Source organism: Aythya marila (assembly GCF_965140915.1).
Source record: "Aythya marila genome assembly, chromosome: 3".
NCBI classification, from domain to species: Eukaryota; Metazoa; Chordata; class Aves; order Anseriformes; family Anatidae; genus Aythya; species Aythya marila.
In genome coordinates, this window is record NC_139044.1 from 29584198 (window position 1) to 29608330 (window position 24133).

Sequence of the window (24133 nt, forward strand, 5' to 3'; positions counted from 1 at the left end):
GAAAATTTAGTCCACATAATTTAATCATATTGTTGGAATGTCAAACATCCAGGGCTTCCAAAAAAGTATAGAGAAAAAGAAATCAAATTAAGAGAACTCAACAATAAAAGGATGGGATTGTGCCCCTAAAGAAAGGGCTAACTAACTGCATGCCTGTCCTTACTACCCATATAGAAGGGAAAAAAAAGAAGAGGTTCCCACTGAAGTTAATGGAAGCACCAATATCTTCAAGAGTATGAACCATAAAAAAGTGTGTCCTTCTCTGCTTTCTTTCTAGGCAGAAATAAGGTTAGGATGATACCATACTCACAGGCAGAAAACTTCACAAACAGACCTCTTAAAGTTAAGACCTCTTAAACAGACATCTTAAAGTTAATTATGTCCATTTTAGTATCTCTTGATACTTTCAGCATTTCTGCAAGTTAATCTAATGCGATATGTAGTCCAATTTTGTTCAGCAATCCTAGTCACTTCGGCTTTCTAACTCTTAATTACATTAAAAATGTAATGGGAAAAAAAGTATTTATCTGAAACTGTTACACTGAATACATCTAAAAGAATGTCACTTACTAGTTTAAAAACAATCCTGCCAGCAAGTCTGATGGAGTCTGGAGGAAAATTAGGCTTGATGCTCTTAAGACACTTGCATTCTTGCTTGTGGTCCAGCCAAGCTTCTTTCTATTTTTTTTTTAAGAAAGAGAAAGAAAAAAAAAACATGTTATTTTCCAAAACTTATACCCTGTTTTATGTACTTCTATATATGCACACACAAACTTATACAGGCACACCAATAAGCATAGTCAGCCTTGCCTCTGGCTGGACCAGGGACACAGAACCAGAACAGCATCAGGGCCAATCGGGCCGGGGCAGGAACCCCCCCTTCAGCTCCCACGGGCAGGAAGGAGGCAGCCCTTTCTCAGGTACTGACACCCACTGAATTAGCAGCTGCTACCACAGGCAACATCTCATGCTGACTGCCAAAATAACAGCAGCACACATGCTGTATCAAAACAGCCTAAGACTGCAGCTATCACTCAACTGTGGAGAAGCACAGGTTGGATTATCTATTCAAAACACCCTCATCAAGCCATTACTTCCTTTAAGGTAAGATTAATTGTGTACTAGACATCGGAGCTACAGTAGTGCAGGTCACACAAGAGGATTGCCATTTTGCTGCCCCAGAATTTTACTTTACTTTTAACAACAATAAGAGTAGTAAAAACAAAAACATTCTCAAGTTCCCCATTCAGTCCTTGATCTATGCAATCCTTACTTTGTCTGTTGCATGCTACTCTCCAACAACACAGTTATTACCATACTTGTTCAAATACTATCTTCTTTAATGCATAAAAAGGAGGGTACTGAGAGAAGTGGCAAAGTGGCCAAGCTGCTCTCCATCATTTATCAGCAGTCCTGGCTATCAAGGGAGGTCCCAGTTGACTGGCGGCTAGCAAATGTGACGCCCATCTACAAGAAGGGCCGGAGGGTAGACTTGGGAAACTATAGGCCTGTCAGTTTGACCTCAGTACCAGGGAAGCTCATGGAGCAGATTATCTTGAGTGTCATCACACAGCATTTGCAGGGCAAGCAGGTGATCAGTCCCAGTCAGTATGGGTTCATGAAAGGCAGGTCCTGCTTGACGAACATGATCTCCTTCTATGACAAAGTGACACGCTTGGTGGATGAGGGAAAGGCTGTGGATGTGGTCTACCTTGACTTCAGCAAGGCTTTTGACACCGTCTCCCACAGCATTCTCCTCAAGAAACTGGCTGCTCTTGGCTTGGACTGGTGTATGCTTTGTTGGGTTAGAAACTACCTGGGTAGCTGGGCCCAAAGAATCGTGGTGAATGGAGTCAAATCCAGTTGGAGGCCGGTTACTAGTGGCGTTCCCCAGGGCTCAACACTGGGGCCAGTCTTCTTTAATACCTTTATCGATGAGCTGGATGAGGGGATCGAGTGCACCCTCAGTAAGCTCACAGATGACACCAAGTTAGGTGCATATGTCGATCTGCTCGAGGGTAGAAAGGCTCTGCAGGAGGATCTGGATAGGCTGGACTGATGGGCTGAGGTCAACTGTATGAAGTTCAATAAGGCCAAATGCCGGGTCCTGCACCTAGGGTGCAATAACCCCGAGCAGCGCTGAGTGGTTGGAAAGCTGCCTGGTAGAAAAGGACCTGGGAGTATTGGTTGACAGTCAGCTGAATATGAGCCAGCAGCGTGCTCAGGTGGCCAAGAAGGCCAACAGCATCCTGGCTTGTATAAGAAGCAGTGTGAGCAGCAGGGCTCGGGAAGTGATCCTCCCCCTGTACTCGGCTCTGGTGAGGCCACACCTCGAGTACTGTGTTCAGTTTTGGGCCCCTCGCTACAAGAAGGACATCAAGGGGCTCCAGCAAGTCCACAGAAGGGTGACAAAGCTGGTGAGGGGTCAGGAGAACAAGTCATACAAGGTGAGACTGAGGGAGCTGGGCTTGTTCAGCCTGGAGAAGAGGAGGGTCAACCTTATTGCTCTCTACAGGTACCTTAAAGGAGGCTGTAGCAAGGTGGGGGGTTGGTCTATTCTCCCACATGCCCAGTGATAGGAAAATAGGGAATGGGCTTAAGTTGCACCAAGGGAGGTTTAGATTGGATATTAGGAAGAACTTCTTTACCGAAAGGGCTTTTAGGCCTTGGAATGGGTTGCCCAGGGAAGCGGTTCAGTCACCATCCCTGGAGGTCTTTAAAAGATGTTTAGCTGTAGAGCTTAGTGATATGGACATGTTTGTATTAGGTCAGAGGTTGGATTAGGTCATCTTGGAGGTCTTTTTTAACCTAGATGATTCTGTGAATATGTAAAGTAATATTAAAACTGTACAGAAACCTAGAAGAAATACCTCTAATTTTGTTTCCATGTTCCCCCTATACAATTTTCTTTACCTTTGTGCAACATGCTCATTTGTGCAATGATAGCATCAGCAGCTTAAATTGATATCCCCATTCAAGCTGAGTTTTTAATTCAGTAAGTAAATGGGTTCTGATTCTCATTTCATTGCGGCAAGAAGAGATGGAGCTGTGTGTTCCTCAAGACTGAAGATAACTAGAAAGGAGGCTAAAACTCCCTGAGCTATCCCAGTTCTGTCAACATACACCACACTGTTGCCTAAGAGTTCACTCAAATCAAGGACACAGAGACCTGACTGTCTATCCACTTCACCAAAATGCAGCTGCTCTAAAGCAACAATCAAGTTCCCCATGCTGAAAAAAACACTCCCAAAGCCACCTGACCTGGTTAGGCATTAACATCCACTGTTGGCAGGACCAGTGATGATATGTCCAGAGCTCAGAGACCAGGAATGGTTGCAGTAACCAAAAGTGACCAAAATAGAAAGAACCAAAGATGATACAGCTGCATGTACTACTTGGACCTGAATTTTTTTATTTCATGGATCACTTTTATCAGAATGGCTTACAATGAGTAACATTGTCAGAGCAGAGAAGGAATGACAAGGTTAGGGATGGGAAAGCTGCTATATATTGAAATGTGTCTCCCCCCCCCAAGTCTGTGCAGAAGAGCAACAAGGAGTTTCTAGGAAAAAGAAACTCATGCTGGAAGACAGAGTCAATGTCTGATCATCTTTTTATTTTCTGCCTTCTGTCTTTCCAAGCTCAAAATTCTGTTTATACTTTAAAAAACGTCTTCAAGACCGTCTTATGTAAAGATTTACTATGTTAATATTTAATACATATATTTGCAGTATAGGTTTGAAGACACTGAGCTTTTTTTTTTTTAAATACCTTTTTAAAAGCAAATTGGAAAAATAGGACACAGCAAACAATTGTTAAGGTGACAATAACTCTGAATAACCAAAAGCTTGTGAAGGTGACATTTTCTCACAGACATGCATTAAGAAAAAAAACTGAGAACACCAGCTTTTGTAAGGTAACTGCTACATGGAAAATAATAAAATATCTACTACAAAGCAATTATACATTCAGCAATAAAAAAGAGGGAACAACAGTGAAATGTACAAGTCCACATCACACCTGTAGACACTGACATTCCAGTTATAAAGATTACAAAGCCTATCATGCAATATAATGCAATATATTTTTTAAGCTGCATTGAAGCAGGGTAATTGTTTCAGGTAACCAGACTTCAGCACCAGTAGCACTGTTCTGTTTTACTGTGGGTTTTCCCTCCACCTTTGGCTTACACATAATAAATAAATTGTAATTTTTATTTCCTTCAGATACATAAGAGATTTCTGATTTCATTTCCTTTACCCATAACTCTACAAGGGGAAAAAAATGACATCAAGAAGGCATTAATCCAAAAACAGTTAGTGCTGCACACTGTCTGACAAATAAAAGCTAAGTATCTACTGGTGAATAGAATTACTCTTGTCTAGAAGAAACAAGGTCATGCTTGTAAATGTCCAGACGTCATTCTCTGTAATATAATTATATTGGCATTTTTATACCACTTAAACTAAAATTGTTCTTTGGAACAAGCCTCTATCTGTCAATTTTTTTTTCCTTACATAAATACTGCACAGAATGTCAAGTATGCTAAAGGTGACATTAAAATGATTAATAGCATACCCAACCAATAAAGCCCTAATGAGACAAAATATGCAGTACCACACAGCATAATATGTCACGTTTCTTGGAGATGCATTTCCCTATGAGAACAATGGTTATACCAGATGCTTTCTTCTAAGCAGTGTTTGGCTGAAACTGATGCCAAGAAGGAATCATACTCCTCTGCAGGAAGCCTGCTGGAACAGGGACTGCCACTCACTTCTTCCCTGCTGACTAGGGGGGAAGCTCCAAATACATCAGGTGTAATGAGATGCAGCGCTATTCCTTCTCACTACCAATACAACAAGGATACAAATTACAGAACTATATGGACTATGAAAACCTCCGATCCTGGAGTGACTTAGTTTTAAAGCTAGTCTCTAATGATAGTTACTGCTGGGTTTATGTTAGTCCCACAGTTCTCCACAGGAGGTTTTCTGAACTCTGCATGTTCTGGATTTCAGGCAGGGGCTTTACATCCCCAAAACAGCATGAGTGCAAATACCATCCTGCAGACCACCTGGTCTGGCCCTGCTCCCTCCCTGTCATGGAAGTCCTTCCAGTTTTTCCAACATATATACCACCACCACCACCCTCCCCATCAAAAACAAACGCTCCCAGAAGGAAGCAAGCAAAGCAAACTGCAGGGAAGTACAGGGCAGTACCTGGCCCTCCTTCCGCAGACTTCATTTCATTTAGAAACTAAAAAAGAAAATCCCTCCTAGGTCAGTGTCTCTCATTCAAGCCCAGTGTATCCCACCTGCAATTCCTCAGCCTTTACTCAACTGAGAAGGGACGAGAGCCGAAACTGCTCAGAACTTACTGCAGTGTAGAGCTGTTTACTGGTGGCAGACTGAGAGCCTGCCTGGCCAAACCAACATACAAACACCAGCACACAACCATGTGTCACTTAATGCAGCCCCAGCATCACCTCCTGCTGGCTCAGGGCACTGGCACAAACACCTCCATCTGCCCACAAGATCTTGCCTATCTTTCAGCTGACCTGTTTCGCCTTCACAGAGATGCATGTCTGTTCTTGCACTGAGATATACTATCCCACCTCCAAATAGTCCCTAATCCTAGGAAAGACCCTAAGCCATTATTTACAAAATTAAGGTTTCCCCTCATCTCCTCTACAGCACCAAAAAAAAAAGTTGAATGTTGCCTGCAGATTAATGCACTCATGGAAAGCAATTAAAGACTACAGCTCATCCAAAAAAAAAAGTTGAATATTTTCCCATTGGGATGTAGTGGCTAATTAAAAATGTCAGAATTTGTAGTTTCCAATGGATTGTTCAATTTTTACAAAGTGTCTTATTGTTGAAATGACTTCATAAAAATATCTCATGATGGCATATTCTGAATTCTTCCTGAAGTGACTCCCCCACTTGTTGAGGATTTTCATTTACATCACTGGTCTCCAGTCTATGGGACACACCAAATTAATAAACACTGCCAGAGGAGATCACAACAGTGATTATAAGGTGGAGCAGATGTGCTAACTATGTTTGGAGAGACACAAAACATACATAATACTGCTAGTAAATTAGGGAAAATAGGTATCAGCAGGTGGGAAAGGTGCTGCAGCAGGGAAGTGTCAAGAAGGGGCAAAAGTCAATGAGGTCCAACTGAAAAAAAACACAATTAAAAGACCTACATATAAGTGATTCTGAAACGAGAATTCAGTGTAACAGGTCAGCCTAAAGAATCTCATGTTCACTTCCAGTCCCACATTTGTTTTGTTTATTTATTTATTTATTTAAATTAAAGTGAAACCAAACAGGTTCAAACTGGCCTGAAAAGAGATAACAGGGATTTCTTAAATTTGGCACAATACACTCAAAATATTCATTTTCAACATAATGAAGACTTCTGCAACTTGAACTCCAATTCCCATGCAGTTTTGTTCTGTACTCCTTGTAGGATAACACTTTGCAAGGTATGTGAAGCATCTTTCAAAAGCGTGTTTCTTCCTTTACATGCTAGGGCAAAGACACTTTTTCTTAACCACCTGATATTTTAAGCAAGTGAAGATTCCTACAAGAAATCTTTAAAATGAACTTTTAAAATCTTTTAAATGAGCTTTAAAATGGTTCATTTTGGTACATCCTAACATTGAAATCCCCTGATGAATGTACATGTAGTCGCTTCCTTCAAAGTCTACCTTTATCATAAACCTAGTTCAGCTGCTCAGATTAATATAATTTTTCTTTTTTTGAAAGTCAGTTTACTTTCTTATTTGACTTTCTGTATTACCCAGAAAACTCCAGAATCAAATCATTCTTCAACTAAAGTGTAAATTGTAAATCCAACTGTACAATATGCATTTCTAAGTTGGTCTGTATTTAGAAAAATAAAATTGTCCTGTTTTGCCAATGTTCTTTTTAAATCTGCACACTGCAATTTGATTTAATACCCTGCTGTTTATTTTGCTCAGTAATTAGTTCAATTACAAATGCACATATTAAGCAATTGCACTAAATCTACAGAGGCTGAGTACAAAAGCTTTGGCGTGGCTGAGAAAAGCTTTGCTAAGGGCTGCTATAAAAGCAGAGCTGCAGAGCAGTTTAGATAGCTTTTCAGAAGAAATATGAAGTAGTGGGCAGTACTGAAGAGAAAATGGATTTGATTGGTCTGAGTTTTTGGTTGGTCTGAGTTTTATTTGTATCATTTGCCCTGAGCTGTCAATCCCAATAAATTCCCTGTTTTGTCTAGAAAAAAAAAAAAACATTTTTTCAGTTATTCTCAATTGCCACCTAATATCAGAAAGCACTATATAATATAAATTCAATATTAATTTATTGATATTAATAGCACATGATACTATGTAACAGTAAATACATAACATGTTAAGTGCAGATGACTTAAAGTAGCTCTAGCCTGCATCACTGAAATCAATACCTACAGTTGTGGAGGTAGAGCAACTTGAGCTGGCTTCAAGCGCAAGATGCCTAGAGCTGGAAGCCAAAAGCAAAGATGCCCCAGATGACTTCAGATGTTCTGGTGCAAATCTTTGAAGTGTGTTCACATAATTATTTTCTCAAAGGAAGCCCCATTTCCTAGTTTCACTGCTATTACAACTTAGGCTATAAGAGGCTATTGTGTTACACCTTGCAGGTTTGCTCGTGCAGGTCAGTGCCAGCACAGGGAGTGCTGCATGCTGTCTCATTCCACATTAGACTTGCCAACAGAAGATTTCTCAAAGACTCTCCTGACACATATTTGTTTTGAACTTACCTTACAAATAACTCTGGTCTTTTATATTCTTCAGTCATATTTTTCCATAATAAATCTACTTGTGGCATTATTATGGATGCTACAGTAAGCACCTAATGTACATTGTGCGCATTTGCTGTACAATGAATCAAGATGACCTATCTTCCTCCTTTCTACTTCCATATGTTTTAATCCCAAAAAGGAGGGGTTGAGAACGTTGCAGATCATACTAAGGCAGAATTGCTTCCAAAGCACATAAGATGTGAAAGGATCATTTGAAGGTCAATGACGGCAGTTAAATTCCTATACCTTTGACAGAGGATCACTACTACTTCTTTTCAGCCATTAGTTGTCTTTCTTCACTCTTCTCTATTTAGGAAAAACAACCAAATTACCACGCAATGCTAGGAGCAATGATGTAAAACCTGAAGGGTTCTATAAGGCAAACTATATGGTTTCAATCTCAGGTGCCAGGTTCTATACCATATCACACCTTACGCAGTCACCTACCCGTGTGACCCTTTGATACCATGTCCTGCCAACTTCTGTGCACAAGCTCCAGTGACAAAACAACCCAAACACAAAAACTCAAGTTTTAGGGTTGAACACCATTAAGAAAGGTTTCATAGGATAAAATCATAGGATAATTAACAATTGGAAGGGATCTCTGGAGATTTCAAGTGACAAAACAGGGTCAGCTCCAGGGTCAGACCCCACTCAGAGTTTTGTCCAGTGGGGTCTTGAGACCCTCCAAACACACATATGGCACAACTACCCTAGCCAGCCTGTTCTATTTCTTGTCTGTCCTCAAGGTTAAAAAGCTTTTCCTTTTATTGTACCTGAAGCGGTCTTCCTTCAACTTATTTCCTTTGTCTCTTGTCATCCCACCACCCATCACTGTGGAAAGCCTGGCTCCGTCTTTGTGATACCCTCCTCAGAGCTACAGTTTTGCCCAAGGCTCTCTTCTCTCCAGATTCTCACAGCTTTCTTCCTCTTAATAAAGAGAGAACGTACTTTATCATCGAAATTTGTATTTCAAGAATAATCTTTTGTTTTACTGCAAAACTGACTTAGAAACTTCAGCATGCAACCAGAAGTCTTCCTCCCCCTCTAACCAAGCATAGCCAAACACCACACATTTCATCTTGGTTCTTTCTTTAGCTCTGATTACAATCAGATATTTGCCAGTCTTATATTTGTAACTATGAGAAAATTTAAACAAGGCGACATGTTTGCTCTCCATCTGTAACTACAAACAAAAAAATTTGGAGGTGTGACAGTGTGGAAAATGTATGGAGACCCTGTAAATTAAGCATTCAAATGCTTGTTTTTCTTCAGTGCTTTATAGCTGTAATATTTCATCTTACCTGACAAGATTTACCACAGTATTTAGCAACCTTGCACTGAGAGCATCTGTGCAGATGTTCATTCCTATTTGAAGAAAACAAAAAAGAAAATCAGTTATAAATACAAATAGAGTTTTAACGTTTATCTTACTTACATAACTGACAGTTTTCAAATATTCCAAGGCAAAAAAAAAGTATCTGGAATAAAAGGGGAACAAAAGAAAAGAGTAGTCTAAAACGCATTGTAGCATGAGAAGAAATGACACACTTAAATACAAAGCTATTTGCACAATCCTTTACACATAGGACTCAGTATACCTGGGGCCACTTTGGATCCACAGCAAAGATATCAAACATACCTTTTTTTGTGCCATACAGCTACAGTCCCAATGAGTTTGACTTTGTAGATGTATAACTAGACATTATAACTGGAGTTAAGCATAACAGATAGAAAATATATTTACTAACGGTCTTGGGTCTTGCAGCAGGAGTCATTATCTGTCTTAATGAAGACCTTACTGTGAAACTGCAGTTATGATATCAAATTACTACTTCATTGAGGTTGACTTGTAAACAGAAATTTGTCTTAAGAAAATATTTCTGGTTCTATTTCTGGTTCAAGTAAATAAAAGATTTATTTCAGACCAGTATAAACAAGACAGATTTTTATGCCCCCATACCCTCAATTTCCTGTAGAAAATTGAATGTACAGATCATTAAAATCAAGTAACAATCTTTTAATATCTACTGTATAGAAAGCACAATTTTGTTGCACAAGATTCTGTATGTATTCCTGTTAACTACTAGGTTAAATGTAATATAGAAACATTTCATATATCAGCATATGTTTGCTATTGCCTCCCTTACCTTCCCACCTGATAAGTGAGTCCTGGAGACTGAAAAAAACTAAGCAACTCTTAGATTCCTGTAAACCAAATCTAAAACCCTGTGCATGCATAATAGGTTTTTGATTTTAAGGTACAATCCCTGAAGACAATTCAGAGATAGAAATAAGTCTGAAATCTTCATTTTGCCAGCCAGGGAGAGCTGCTTCATTTTCAAGGTTGAGCAATGACACACCTTTAGCCAGCCTATGACAGAGGAGTGTATTTCCCATTCCAGATTAGAAGTGCATATCAGAGTTATTTAGGGAAAAAAATACTGCAGTAGAAAAATTACTGTAGACAACAGAAAATGAAAAGAAATGCCGTTTGGAACTACTCATTGATTTGGATATCAGAAGCAGCCCAGGTATAAATAAATGCTCACAAACAACACACACAACTGAATTCCCACCAAGACAAGTTTTGACAGACATTTTTAATACTGAGCAGCATATTTCATCAGGGACAAAAAGAATCATTTTTAAGATACCAGTCGCACCTTCTTTCTAGATGTTTTTCAATTAACAGCATAGATGAACACTTTTCAAACCTTTCAAATTGCTGAAAGATTATGCTACAAGAATTTTAACTTGCTTTGTTACCTTTCAAGTCTGCCAATAAACTTTCCAAATCAGATTCATCATCGGCAATGCTGTCACTAAGAAAATCTGCCTACCAACCAAGATTAAAAGATAAAACAAAACATCTAGAGCTTTGGTTTGATGTTTAGCTGTCCATCTGCATGACCATAACCTTCATGACTGCCACTCCGCAGGTTGCCTCTGCTTTTCTCTATAGTTCTACTTCATGTAGCTTTACAGAATCACAGAAAGGCATGAAGGCTCTTCCAACCTCTTCATTAATACCTTCTTTATACTCAATATTTTACACCTATGCTAGCAGACTGCATCAGACTTCAATTGTTGCTTTTTGCTGCAGAATGAGCAGAACATTTAAGGCAGACTTTGTTTATTCTAAATACTATCCATCTAAATGCAAGTTAGGATTTAGCAAACACAGCATTTCCAATGTCAGTCACATACACATTAAAGTACCAATCTGGCAGAGTATCAACCAGTAGGACACAGATTCCCAGAGCAGAGTAATCCTAACTTTGCAGCCAGAACTTAAGTGAATGAATGTCCATAAGTACTGGAGAACTCTCCCCTAATGATTTCACATCCTTCCATCAGAAGACTAAATCTGACAACATTAACAAACTGCAAACAGGCCTTGCCTTGGTATACTTTTTCTAAAAGACGCCAGGATTTACTGGGATCATTGATGTGAAGTCACGAACACTTACTTGCTCTTTGTTTTGTCAAACAATTAGTGGACCTGTTGCCACAAAGCACCCAAGTCCTTCAGCACCTGCTGGAGTTTCAGTACTTTACAGGATTAGATCCTTTGTATCTTTTTTCCCTATAGATTTCACAATGCTGCAGTAACAAACAAATATGCAGAAAAATCTAGGCATCAGCACTTGAAACTTGGAGTTTTGCCACACGGACACCACCAGCCAGATTATTTGAATAAGGTGACTCCCTGCTGTCACTGCATAACAAATGAACAACCCATTCATCTTTTGGGGTTTCTCTGAATGACATTCAGATGTAGGATGGCACTTACAGGCTTGAATGCTGCAACTACTGATCAAGTTGTTGCTTTTCCCCACCCCCAGTCCTGTCCTCCTTTGTGGACTAAAAGAAAGATCTTAGAGCATCCATAGGTCTTGCAACATGATATTTTAAATGAAAAAGAGTATGATCTAACACACTTAACCTGAATAAAAGAATTCAATAATAAAATTAGTGTATACATGATTTATATGTTCTAGAACACTTTAAAAAGTGAGATAATTTGCCTAGTTTATTCCTGTAGTTCTCAGTATTTTAGAAACATAAGATCATTAAGGTTGGAAAAGACCTCCAAGACCATCTGGTCCAACCATCACCCTACAACCAGTCACCCACTAAACCATGTCCCTAAACACCAGGGCCAACCTTTCCTTAAACACCCCCAGGCACAGTGATGACACCACCTCCCTGGGCAACCCTTCCCAATGCTCAAATGCTCTTCCTAAGAAGAAATGTCTCCTAATTTCCAACCTAAATCTATTACAGACATTATTGAAACAAAGTCACTGTTAAATACAGCTGTGCATTTCCCATCACTTGTAAATATCACCCGGAGATGACATCAGGTTACCTCCAAGGTATGGATGACATCTCAGCTGATGTGATCCACCTAAGTCAGGCTGCAGAGGCCCTACCAGTGCCACACCTTGCCCTGCTGAAAACAAATGAGCAGTTAATCAACACACTCCAATAACGACCTGGCCCCAGTGAATGGGAGTACTTTGGTTTGCTGGGGAAGAGCCTAAGATAATTAAAAAACACTGAAACCCAACCAAACATGATTAGGCTACTTAATTTATAATGAAAATGCATCTACACTTCTCTGGTGATTGCAGGCACTTGACTTTCAGCCCCCGCTCACCAGACAAGTGTTAGATGTAACACAACATTTGATTACCAGGCTACTCTCACCACTCCTTGCTGTACAATTTATTCACACTTCTGATGCTGCCACAGCTTGCAGGACAAAAGGGCAATCTCATGCAAATTCCCTACTGCATTTTTGTTGTTGATACTGTTTTTCAGTTAATAATCCTGCTCTACAGTACACATTACAAAAGAGATGCTCTTTCAGATGCATGTCAGGTAGGGCTAATTTCCTGAACAAATTATCGGACCTCTGATTCAGTCGAACACATCAAGTGCATGATGCCTACTTGGATTTTCTAAGTGCGTGCATTTCAGATTCATCACAAAGTGAAAGCAATCGATACCCACAATAAACACATTATTCATCACCCTACTAGTACATTTTTGTCTTACAGAAATAAAAATAAAGATGCTAATAACAAACAGCATTTTTAACTTAGTAGATACGGGAGCAGCAGGGTTACATGCAATGCAATTACCACTTTCCTTCCTCCCCTCTCTCCCAGCAGATGGGTAATGCCACGGTATGGCACAGGTGATCATCCACATGGGCACCAGCAATGGTGGGGGCATCTCCAGCATGCCAAAACTAATAGCATGGCTCCAGTGACAAGGACAAAGCGTGCTGGGGGAAAGCCTGGGCAGGGGAACTGCCTGGGCACTCCCAAGCCTGTCAAGCCCCTGGCACACCCCAAATCCAAGCCCTTGGCAAGCAATAAGGGCAGCAACCCAAGCCCAGGGCACCACCTTCATGCGGCTTCCCCTTCCGTCCAGCCTCAGGCCCATTCTGCCATCACAGACATGCTGGTGGAAGAGAAGCCACTGGCTCATCTGCCTTGAGGTCCCTACTTACGAGGCTGCTGGGGTCTCATCTCACCCCTGGAGCCTACATGCATACTATGAGCAAGAATTCTTTGAAATCCATGCCCCAAAAGTCATACAAAAATGCCACAAAATGCCCCACTTGCACACTTGATTAAGAAAGCATATCAATTAATTTTAACATCAGAGCAGCACTAGGGAGAAGTAGCTTTGGGTAGTTAGAATGCTTGATGTTTAAATTAAAATATAGTCACCACAGCTACCTAGACTCATTTATTCAAGTGAAATCTAAGAGAGACCTTCCATATACAAAAAAAATACTTTTTTTTTTTTTTTTTTTATTTCCAAGTACATCGATCATCTACTTTACACCTGAACACACTAAAGAAGTGGTATTTGCCCAGGAAAGAAAAGGGAGAAAACATGAATAACCAAAGCGCTTGGCTTGCAGCAAAAGTTCAGACACTTGTGCTCTCGTGCAAACTACCTCGTAACACAAGCAAAAATACAGTTTATTTGGCATACCAAGTAAACTTCCAACTGCTTAAGTCTTGGCTTCTGAAGTCTCGCGTACCACCTCAATTGCTCACATTCTCTGCTATTTTCTGTATTTCTTGTTACTGCCAACCTTGTATTTAACACCCTGAAATGTTTTTGGACACTTTCTATAAGCAAAAAAGTAAAAAATAAAAAAAAATAAAAAATCAGACAGATGAGGGGAGAGAGCACCCTTCAGCATAGAATGAGCCTCAGTCCTGTTCAGATTTTACAACTATCATCCTTATTACATATATGCTACCTTTATTTGGCTTAAACATATACCCTAAGTAGGTGATAAACATGCTGGGTCATATTACTTCAACTAACTGGGTGTTCTGGACAGTGTTCCTTGTCTGCTTCTGTGCATCTGCTACTATCTCCCCTAATTCTCCTCCTGCAACTTCATTCTTCCAAAGAATGCCTGGTCCAAAAATTCTAAAAAGTGTTTTCCAAATAAAACTGTTGTAGTCTACAATCATTTCTTTGTTCCAGAATCATGTTTTCTTATCTATGTTGGATATTTAGCTTTTTTCTTCTTTTGGGATTTGAAGAAGCCATGGCTGAAGCAACAATAAGAGACATCCAGTGGGTAGATTTTCATTTGCTGTCATGTAGAAGCTAGTCTTTCTGCTCATGCTGTAGTAGCAGCATTGCTAACTATTGATAAGAAAAAGTTACTATTAGAACACTTCACCCACTTTTTAAAAGATGTAGTTTTTCAAAATATCCGACACTCACAAAATGGTGTAAGATTCTTCACTGAAATTGAAAAAAGTTACCTAGAGCCACAAGTAGAAGATTCTCCTTTTGTTACAGTGAAGAAAAAAGTACTTTCCTGAAAACACAGCTACTGGAAGTACAGTACTTAATCTGATATAACCAAAAACAGAAAATTATACAACTTGATGTTGAGCTGGTACCTGATCACATGTTTCAGATACAGTCCTTTCCAATAAATATCTTAGAGTTATCACCTTCAGTAGGCAAGAAATTTAGTCTTTATTTGGAATCCTACTTCTTCATTGATTATTTACATCTGATCCTAACCAATTCAAGGATGTACAGGAAAAATGTACAGGAAAATAGGTCTACTAAAAACAAAGAGAAAGCTCCAGAAGTTGCAATTTCAGTAGTACAAGGCCACAGTCTGCTCCCCGTACCTGCATATCATTCAGGAGAAGCATTCAGTATCTCGCAGAACAGCACCTTTTTATTCTAGAAGACAAACTAGCTTTAAAATCAAATAACTTCTACCTTTTATATAAATACATATATATGCACACACACGCACATGCACCCAGTTTATCAAAGGGAAAGATGAATAAAACAAATGCTATCACAACAAAAATCAATAGTTGCGTGCAAACACAGTGATTATCCCCAACTGAGAGCAGTGATGCAGAAACACAAGAAAATTTGGCTTTGAGAGCACAAGGCAAACTGTTTCAAATTGCCTCCTAAGCCTACTTGCCCTGCAAAGCTACTTTGACACTGTTTCCCTCAAATGAAGGCAATCTTTAGTGTTTGCCTACAGATGGCACGCCAACATGCCTTCAGCAATTTAAGGCTTAAACTGATTAACTTCAGTCACAGTACCTTCATTACACCTTTGAATTTTAATTAAATAAAAATGCCAAAAACTGATGAAAACCAAGATTATATCTCACAATATCAAAAGGTCATATGTACAACTGAAAAACATGCAAAAGAAAAGCTACATGCGATACTTTTAAAGACTCGTTTCTTGACCATGTGGTTACAATCCAACGCAGCCGCAAGTATTACAAAACATCCCATCTTTCATTTTTTCCCTGATAAAAATGAAAAATACAATGTCCATAGGTCAACATTCGAGAAAAACAATGTGGTTACTCTGAAACATTATATTTTCATCCAGCTAGTATTTGCCTCTTGGATCATATGGATCTATGATTCAGTGAAATTTAAACCTCTCTGACCCTCTCACAGAAGAATATCTTTCTCTTCTTGCCCATATTTACATATCTGGGACACATTTTTAGAGGCTTTTTGCATCTTCCCCTTATTTGCTTTTCCATTTCCGAATATGAACTGATACATCTAGAAGTCCCCTCATTCCTGATGGAACACATCTGGAAAGTGCTGAACAAGAACTCAAATATTCCAAGCAAGGAAATTGTACCAATATGGCACTTGGGGAGAGGGACTCTTTGTAAGGAAGCGTGGTGATAGGACAAAGAGTAACAGTTTTAAACGTTAAAAGGGTAGAATTAGATATTAGGAAGTAATCCTTCATTCTGAGGGTGGCGAGGCACTGGCACAGGCTGCCCAGAGAACCTGTGGATGCCCCATCCCTGGAGGTGCTCAAGGCCAGGCTGGATGGGGCTTTGGGCAACCTGGTGTGGTGGGAGGTGTCCCTGCCCATAGTGGGTGTTGGAACCAGGTGGTCTTTGAGGTCCCTTCCTACCCAAACTTTGCTGTGATTCTGTAAGTTTTCCTCAGGCAGCAATTCTGCACAGACGCAAAGCACTGCTAATGCCAAGTTTAAACTTGGCCTGTCAGAACCGCAGACTACTCACAGGACTGCTGTTGGCTCTCCTAAGCAATTCCATACCACTGAGAGGCACTAGCAAAACCTGAGGAAAGATAACTTTTAGCAGACTTACCAACACCTAAACAAACTTACAAGTATCTGCCTATTCACTTTTGTAGTTCAACTGAACTGTCTCTTGAAATGCCACAAATACACACCTGCCAACTTATTTTTTTTTAAACATGTATTTTTCTTCAAATCTTCTATATTTCATCAGACACATCCCTGCCACTGTTATCTCGAGCCTAACACATTTTGGTTTTCTTGCCACTGATTGTATTTTTTCCCTAATTTCCTCATGTTTCAACAACTTTCCCATTTCAGATTTTCTCATCCATTTTCTAGATAAAAGGAGATTTTTTTTTCTTGGAGAAGTCTCACTTGGTTCTCCATCAGCCCCAAAATGTTTTTATCTGCCAATAATTTCTGGCCAAGAACAAATCAAAATGTAGCTTGGAAATACCTGTAAAGAGTGGACTTCCACATGTACTAATTACTATTGCTATATCACTAATTTTTTTTAATTTTACACCTCTTACAGTAATTTTAACTTCATATCAGAGGGACCACATTCAAACAACTTGATCTGAGAGCACTGTACAAAGTTTCTTCCTATCAGCTGCTTAAATAAAATCTATGATGTCACACCTCAATCCTTTCTTCAACCAATTCTGGATGGAAACAGACTCATTTTCCCTTCTGACTCCCCTCATAGCACATCCTGAGATGGAAGCACCCACAGGGATCAACCTATCCAACTCCTGGTTCTACACAGGACCACCCAAAAAAAAAAAAAAAAAAAAAAATCAAACCATACTCCAGCAGAGACACAAGTTGCTTCCAAGACCTCTGAGAAACAGTCCACTGTAACAATAGCACAGAAATACCAAGGCTGTAGTATGTAGCGACATGCATTTACTTCTCACTCATTTCAGCCCCCAATCCATCCTGTGGGAATGCACCTACAGAAGCATGGCTAGATCCCAAACCTGGGTCTTATGCAATACTCTAAATCTGAGTCAGAACCACGGTGGACTGGTCAAGATGCTGCAACAACTGATCTGAGAAAGCCTCTGCAGGACTGCATTTCTCACACTGCAAAATAAACAGCCAAAGAAAGCCGTAAATCAACTCCACAATACTTCATCACAGAGTACTCTCTGTACTCTGGTGACATCCTATGGCTAAAAGTGTAATAGATATTTCTTCAGTTTCAAAGATTAGTTACACCAGTTTCTGTTTTCCATTTAAATAAAATTTTTAAAAAGTCAAAAGAAATGCCTACACAGCTATAGTAATGCCTACACATTTTCAGGAAAAAAAGAAAAAAAAAAAAAAAAGAAAAAAAAAAAGAGTACTTACAACAGTTAAAAGCGCGAGGGTTAAGTTGCCCCGGTGTCCTCACCAGCCATTCTACATACCAATTAGTCAGGTAGGGAAACGCAGTACATCCTTCATGGTTTCCAAGTTTGTTGATTTCCAACAGAAGGGTCTTTAAAAACACATTGGCCAAAGTCATAAGTACGTTTTAGGACTTGAAGTCATCACCAGCTTCAGGACAGCTTTCCTTGTTAAGAAATAACAGCTTGACTAGGAAGACAGTTAATGCTGGGATTAATTCTGAAAATTTCAGCAGCACTGATACGCTTAAAGGTGTGCACATGCTTAGATATGCCTGCAAATGACAACCCTCTTTCACAGACTAGATCTGTTATTAGTACTGTTATGTTTCTGACTGTAGTCAACCAGCAGTAGTCGACATAGATAATTACTCCAACCATGGAAGATTCAGAATAATATAGCGTCTCCCAGAAACTACTCTTCATGTTAGGAGAATGAGCACAGCTCTCACTTGCAAAAAATTGTTTGGAATAAATTCTCTTCAAAATGTAAAAAATGGAGATAGAACTTGGGTAGGATAACCATCAGAATAAGCTAATTTTGTTCAATTTTTAATAAAAATCCCAAGTTATTTTTAAGTTATGCCTTCTCCATTTCTAGGTCTGTTTTTCACAAAATAAAATGATGTGGCATTAACATAAAAAAGAACCAAGTGCTTTTTAAAAATCTGAAGTCATAATTTTCATTAATGGAATCAATTTGTAATGAGGTCTTGGGAATTTCAACATACAACATGCTTCCACACACTTAGACATGGCTCTTGTTTCTTAAAACAAGGTTGAATAGCCAATACTGAAAAAAAGGAGCTATAAAGCCATAGTATTTGTCATGAGAGATTGTCATCTACTTTCCTGCCAAATTGGACCAACCACAACACACCAATGGACACATTTCCATTTTAAAAACTGCAACTGGTATTAAAGAAGCTTCAAAGCAGCATAGACACTGTGAGGTTTGAACTAATATGAAGAGTTATGATGTAGATTTGTCATAAAATGATGTGGATTTCACTTGATTATCCAGCTAAAATTATTATTTTAGCATTTTCTGGAACATATATTTATGTTTACATCACTGTAAGTCTTCAGTTAAATCTCATTTTCTCCATGGCCAAGAAATGTGAGCCTTTAATCACTGTACTGTAGCTTCAGTGATGGGTCATGAGCAAAATCAGACTATTTGTTTCAGTTCAACAACCATGGAATGAGACTTTGTAGAGTACGGTACAAGAAAATGAGAAATGTTATTCCCTATTAGCAAATGGATAGAGCAAAGGTTTCGAAGGTTTATTGTGATGGGCAAAAGCTGGAAGAGCACTGGAGTTTTTGTTAACATGGATCAGAAATGATATGGCTTTTCAGCACAAGTTAAATAATAGTGTTAAAATTAACATCAGTGCTATGCTTTGCAGAGTAAGAGAAGTGCCAGCAGCACCTATTTGAAAAACATGAACCTCCCGTAGTTTCTAGAGTCATCCATGCCCCAAACCAATGAGCCAAGAAAGTGCATGGGGAAGAATAATCAGTCACAATCATATTGGTCTGTAAAAACTTCACTTTCATTAAGACTGCAAAATAAAAGTTTCTCAAGTGTATACATGCACATATATATATTTTTCATCCATATACACAACCTCCCCTTGTTTTCTTTCTTCCTAGCCTCAACTTTTCACCTCTTATTGGCTGCTTATCACCATCTCCTCCCATACCTCATGTACACACTGTACCCAGTTCATCACCACTTGGGCTTGCCCGCTGTCACCCCAGGAGCAACACACTGCAAGATGCCCAAGCTCAGAGCTGCATGCCCACGACAGCTCAGACACCCACCCCTTCTGCAGCTCTGCAGGTGCAGGTGTAATCTCTACACTTTGCTCGTTTTGCTGCTTGAAATGTTCATCTACTACGTTTCATTTTACAGGAATTCTTCACAACAGAGAGAAACCTGAACAAAACCTGAAAAGCTTGCATTTATGCTGCATTTTGTGCTGCAGACCTGACAGATGTTTCCCAACTAAGCCTTTTTAAACTGGGAAACGATACATTAAGATGCTGACATAGAAAAATCTGCTGATTCAGGACCATGTGCTTGCACTTGATGCGAAGTGACTGTTTCATCCAATTTGATAAAAAAATTCCCAGCATAACAGGTTGTTGCATTGCTGAAGATGAGGCCTTCCATGGAAGATAGAAAACCTAGGCTGATGACTGAACTCTTAGTTTATAAATTTGGTGGAGTTTTTTTTTATTTGTTTTTATTTGTGTTTTTATTTTTTTGAAGCAACATAATATGCCAAGGACTGATGGATCAATCCCCCTCCAATACACACACAGTTTTAAAATGATTTTTCTGTATTCCTCATCCTAACCCATAAGTTAAGTAGACATCAGCAGTGTCTCACCCCAGAGACAGCAGAAATTCAGTCATCTACCTGACTTGGGAACTGCAAGGTTTGTATTTGCAAAGCCTTCAGAAACCCAGGGTAGAAATCCAGATTAGTACATTGGTTTGGTATTAATTGTTCTTGTTAAACTCATGAACTTGAGCTAAAATATGAACTGAGCTTGCAAGACTAATTTGTGTTGGCAATGTTCAAGACAGAATTACAAACAGATGTTCAAGGTTTGTCTGAAAACTATGGGATCTGGGGATAAAAGGCTTCTGAACAATTAATGACATTGCCAAAAAAATAAATAGGCAGTCATCTGCTAAAACTGGATATATATAAACACATAACCCTAAACCAAAGTATACATCCTATGAAAATACTAAACAGATTAATATAGGATAGTGCCAAGACAATTGTTTTTATGACAGTAAAAGAACATGTTACAACTATTTTCAAGCAAAGATTACGTATTTAATGGAACCATCACATAACAAAAAAAACTGTGTGGGAAGAAAACTAAAACTGAGACCTTGATTCAGTAAAATACTTCAGATAGATATCAAAAAAATCAGAGCCTTAGATAAGGATAAAAACATAATGGATTACCAATTCATGAACTTACTTACATGCTATAGAAGGTGATATATATATATATATATATATATATATTTTTTTTTTTTTATTTTTTTTTTTTTTTACAGGGATACTGTCTTTGACAAGAAAATGACATTTGTTTCCTCTTGATTTTTCAATATCTTAGAATCATCACAGGAATAACATATCCTAAACACAGTACATCATTACAATTAATTTGTGGAGTATTAAAATAACATACTAAGCGTACCCCAAACTAATTGCAAACAGATAAACTGGCAGAATAAGGCATCCTACCATTATATAATATTTAACCGGAATTCTTTAAAAGAAATAAACCAAAATGCAGCTGAAGTTCATTTGTGTATGAGAGAAGCATGTTTTTAAGATGGAATTACTCATTCTTGGATATCTTCAACTCCTAGAATTTGCTCATCCTATGTTATTAAGAATAGGACAACTCTTAGTTGAATGACTTGAAGAGATCAAGTAAGCTCACAAATACTTTATTTACAGTTAAACCTGTTCAAGCATGCTTTCTAAGACAACAAAAACTCTATTTATAAAAGCATACTTAGGATGCATGTATCAAAACCATTCACGCATCAATGTTTTCTAGTAGAAAATATTTAATAGGTGAGTTGACAGCTGCAGATAAAAATACTGGATAAATGATACTGGATTTACATTTACTATGCAAATAATAGGAGGAAAGCCATGGATTTCTGTGAACAAAAACTAGAGTTTACACCAATAATGAATTCTGAGTGCAGTAGACAACACTTACGCTGTATAACACCATCCTCCTGTTCAGTTATGGACTTCCCTTGTACCACTGAAGTCTTTGACAAGATTTTCACTGACTACAACAGTGCAGGATGAAGGCAGTAATATAGTAACAAACGACACAGCCGGGTGAGCTTCTTGGAGCAAGGATTGCTGTACTGTGACCAGTGAAAAAGTAAATGAGCTTTGACACTAAAATCATCTTTGTGTTTCAGGTCAGACCACAGCTGATCAGCTGTACACTGACACACTGTAAAAAGCACTGACTACGCAAGTTAGCTGGGGTAATGTGTATTTTGTTTGTTTGTTTTTAAAATATATATATATTTATATATAAAGCAACTATCACCATATTGATAAACACTCTTTGGAAACACTCTGATGGTGGGGTAAGAAGAGGAGTAAGAGGAGTTCGCATCAGCCGCCCGCCTTGCCAAAATTTCCCATGATTGATACTCAACTAGCTTTTTGGAAGATTTGTGATCTTCAACTCACCTTCAAGCTTTTAAGTGTCTTCTTAGACTGTACAACCAAGTCCATCTAAGAAGGGTAAAGTGCACGGTGACCACTGTCAAATTAATTGTTCCATCAAGAAGCACTAAGTAAAAAGCTTTAGCTCTGTTATGCTCTATTGCATGCAGATACATCTTCAATAACTGCCCCGTGGGAGTTTATGGATTCTCCATGACCCCTGGAGAAACACATTGACTTCTTCCCTGCAAATTCTATTAGAATCGGTCCCTGCATCACTGCCCATAATAATCAGGAACAAAGAGCTTGATTTATGGATAGGCATTCTATTTTAGGCTAACTCAATGCAGTATAAAATAGATAATGGTATGTGATGGCTACTTAGAAAAAAGGAAGTCAACTGCATCCTATTCTATCACAAATTAGAAGTTTTAAATCTCTAATTTAAGAAAATGGACAAGGAAAGGCGAAAGTAAAGAGTTTTCCCCATATATTGGCCTTTTGCAAAGTACCAGGATCTACACACAGAAGAAATTATAAACAACAAAAGGCAAATATAGTCATCCTAATTTTTTATTTGTTTTTTTATTTATTTATTTTTTAAGTTCACTTACAACAAAAAGCATCTGTTTGACAGGATTTTAATATCCATAACAGGAGCAAAACCAATCAAATGTGTCATGGGCTTACCCTTCTTCAGAGAACTGGAAGCCACAGTCAAGGACACAATGATCCTTCTTGCATTTCCTCACTGTTATGGACAACATTCAGCTACAAATATTTAACGCTATTCAGTTCAGATCAAAATTTGAAGACATTTAGACTGACAAGCAACCAAAAATCTTTACAAGAATAACGTATGGCATCTCATGAGAGAGAACACTGGTACAGCAAAAACCTTAAACTTGAAGTATTTCTTTTCCATTATTATCATTTTGCTTCTGCATTTCTGCAGTTTGCCTCCTCTCACAAAAGGAGCATCCAAGTAGTTTTAAATATAGGAACCACTTTCATAATTTTTAAGTATAGAAACGACTTTCATAATTATTGAAGTTGGATCAAGACCCGCTGGAAACAGTTATCAAACTATGAACAGAACAAGTTCACAGAAAATAAGCAGATTAAATTATTAAACCACGTCATACTTGCAGTACATGGGACAACACAAGCAAAAAACACATCAGCTATCCACTTTTTTGTGTTAATAAAATAGTGGCTGAAAATAACCCAATACAACACTAAAAGTTCAGGAGGTTATGACAAAGGTTTTAGATCTCAGGATGGGTCTGTTCATAGGAATGCTTATGCTTAAGGAAAACACTTCAAAATAATACAGACTTCAAGAGGCAGGCAGACTATCAAAACCATTCAACATTTTCTAGTTTCAATGCACTTTGCCAATTATTTGAGGCCATACAAAACAACCAGATTTCCAAGATGAATATATTTTGAACACATGAACTAGATACCAACATACAAACTCTGGAGGAGTTCAAAAGCCAACACAGAACCTGAAGGGAAAACTTTGAGAAGTCTCACCCACAGGAATGATGTGTCAGCAGTACAAGTATTCAACTTGCAAATTTACCTGAGGTGACAATGACACACAGTGACACCACTGTCTTGATGACAGAACCCATGTGCTGCTTTATTTTAAACCAATACAACCTTTCTCCACTAGCTACACTGTAATTGTATCCAGAGAACAATCCATCTCCCCAAGACTACAGAAAAATCCATGCACTTCACTGAGCATGTAAATATCTTTACTGCCACCATCCCTACCGCTGAGTCAGGATGCGCCTTGCAACAAGGCTTGCATCACTGCAGCTCTATGAATCCAAAACTCATTTCTCTAAAACAGGTACATCGAGAACGTGGAATAAACTCATCAAAAATCACATTCAGATAGACACAGCAGTGGTCAAGAAGCCAAGTATTCAGGATTTGTTTGTTTGTTTCAAAAAATCTTACAGGTTTGTTACCAAAAGTTGTAGTACCAGGATGAATCTAAGTGTACCCATCTCAAGAATTTGACACTTAGCCTT

At 38.7% G+C, this 24133-nt stretch overlaps 1 protein-coding gene across 2 annotated transcripts in view; it reads right to left on the minus strand.

The window, feature by feature from the left end:
* Positions 1 to 24133, minus strand: part of SMYD3 (SET and MYND domain containing 3) — a 394861-nt gene that overhangs the window by 357646 nt on the left and 13082 nt on the right. For both annotated transcript variants that reach the window (XM_082756582.1, XM_082756581.1), the window contains exons 2-3: positions 9141 to 9204; positions 571 to 678 (exon numbers count right to left, since the gene is read on the minus strand). In XM_082756582.1, coding sequence (XP_082612708.1) covers positions 571 to 678; positions 9141 to 9204 — 172 coding nt within the window. The remainder of the gene's footprint in view (positions 1 to 570; positions 679 to 9140; positions 9205 to 24133) is intronic.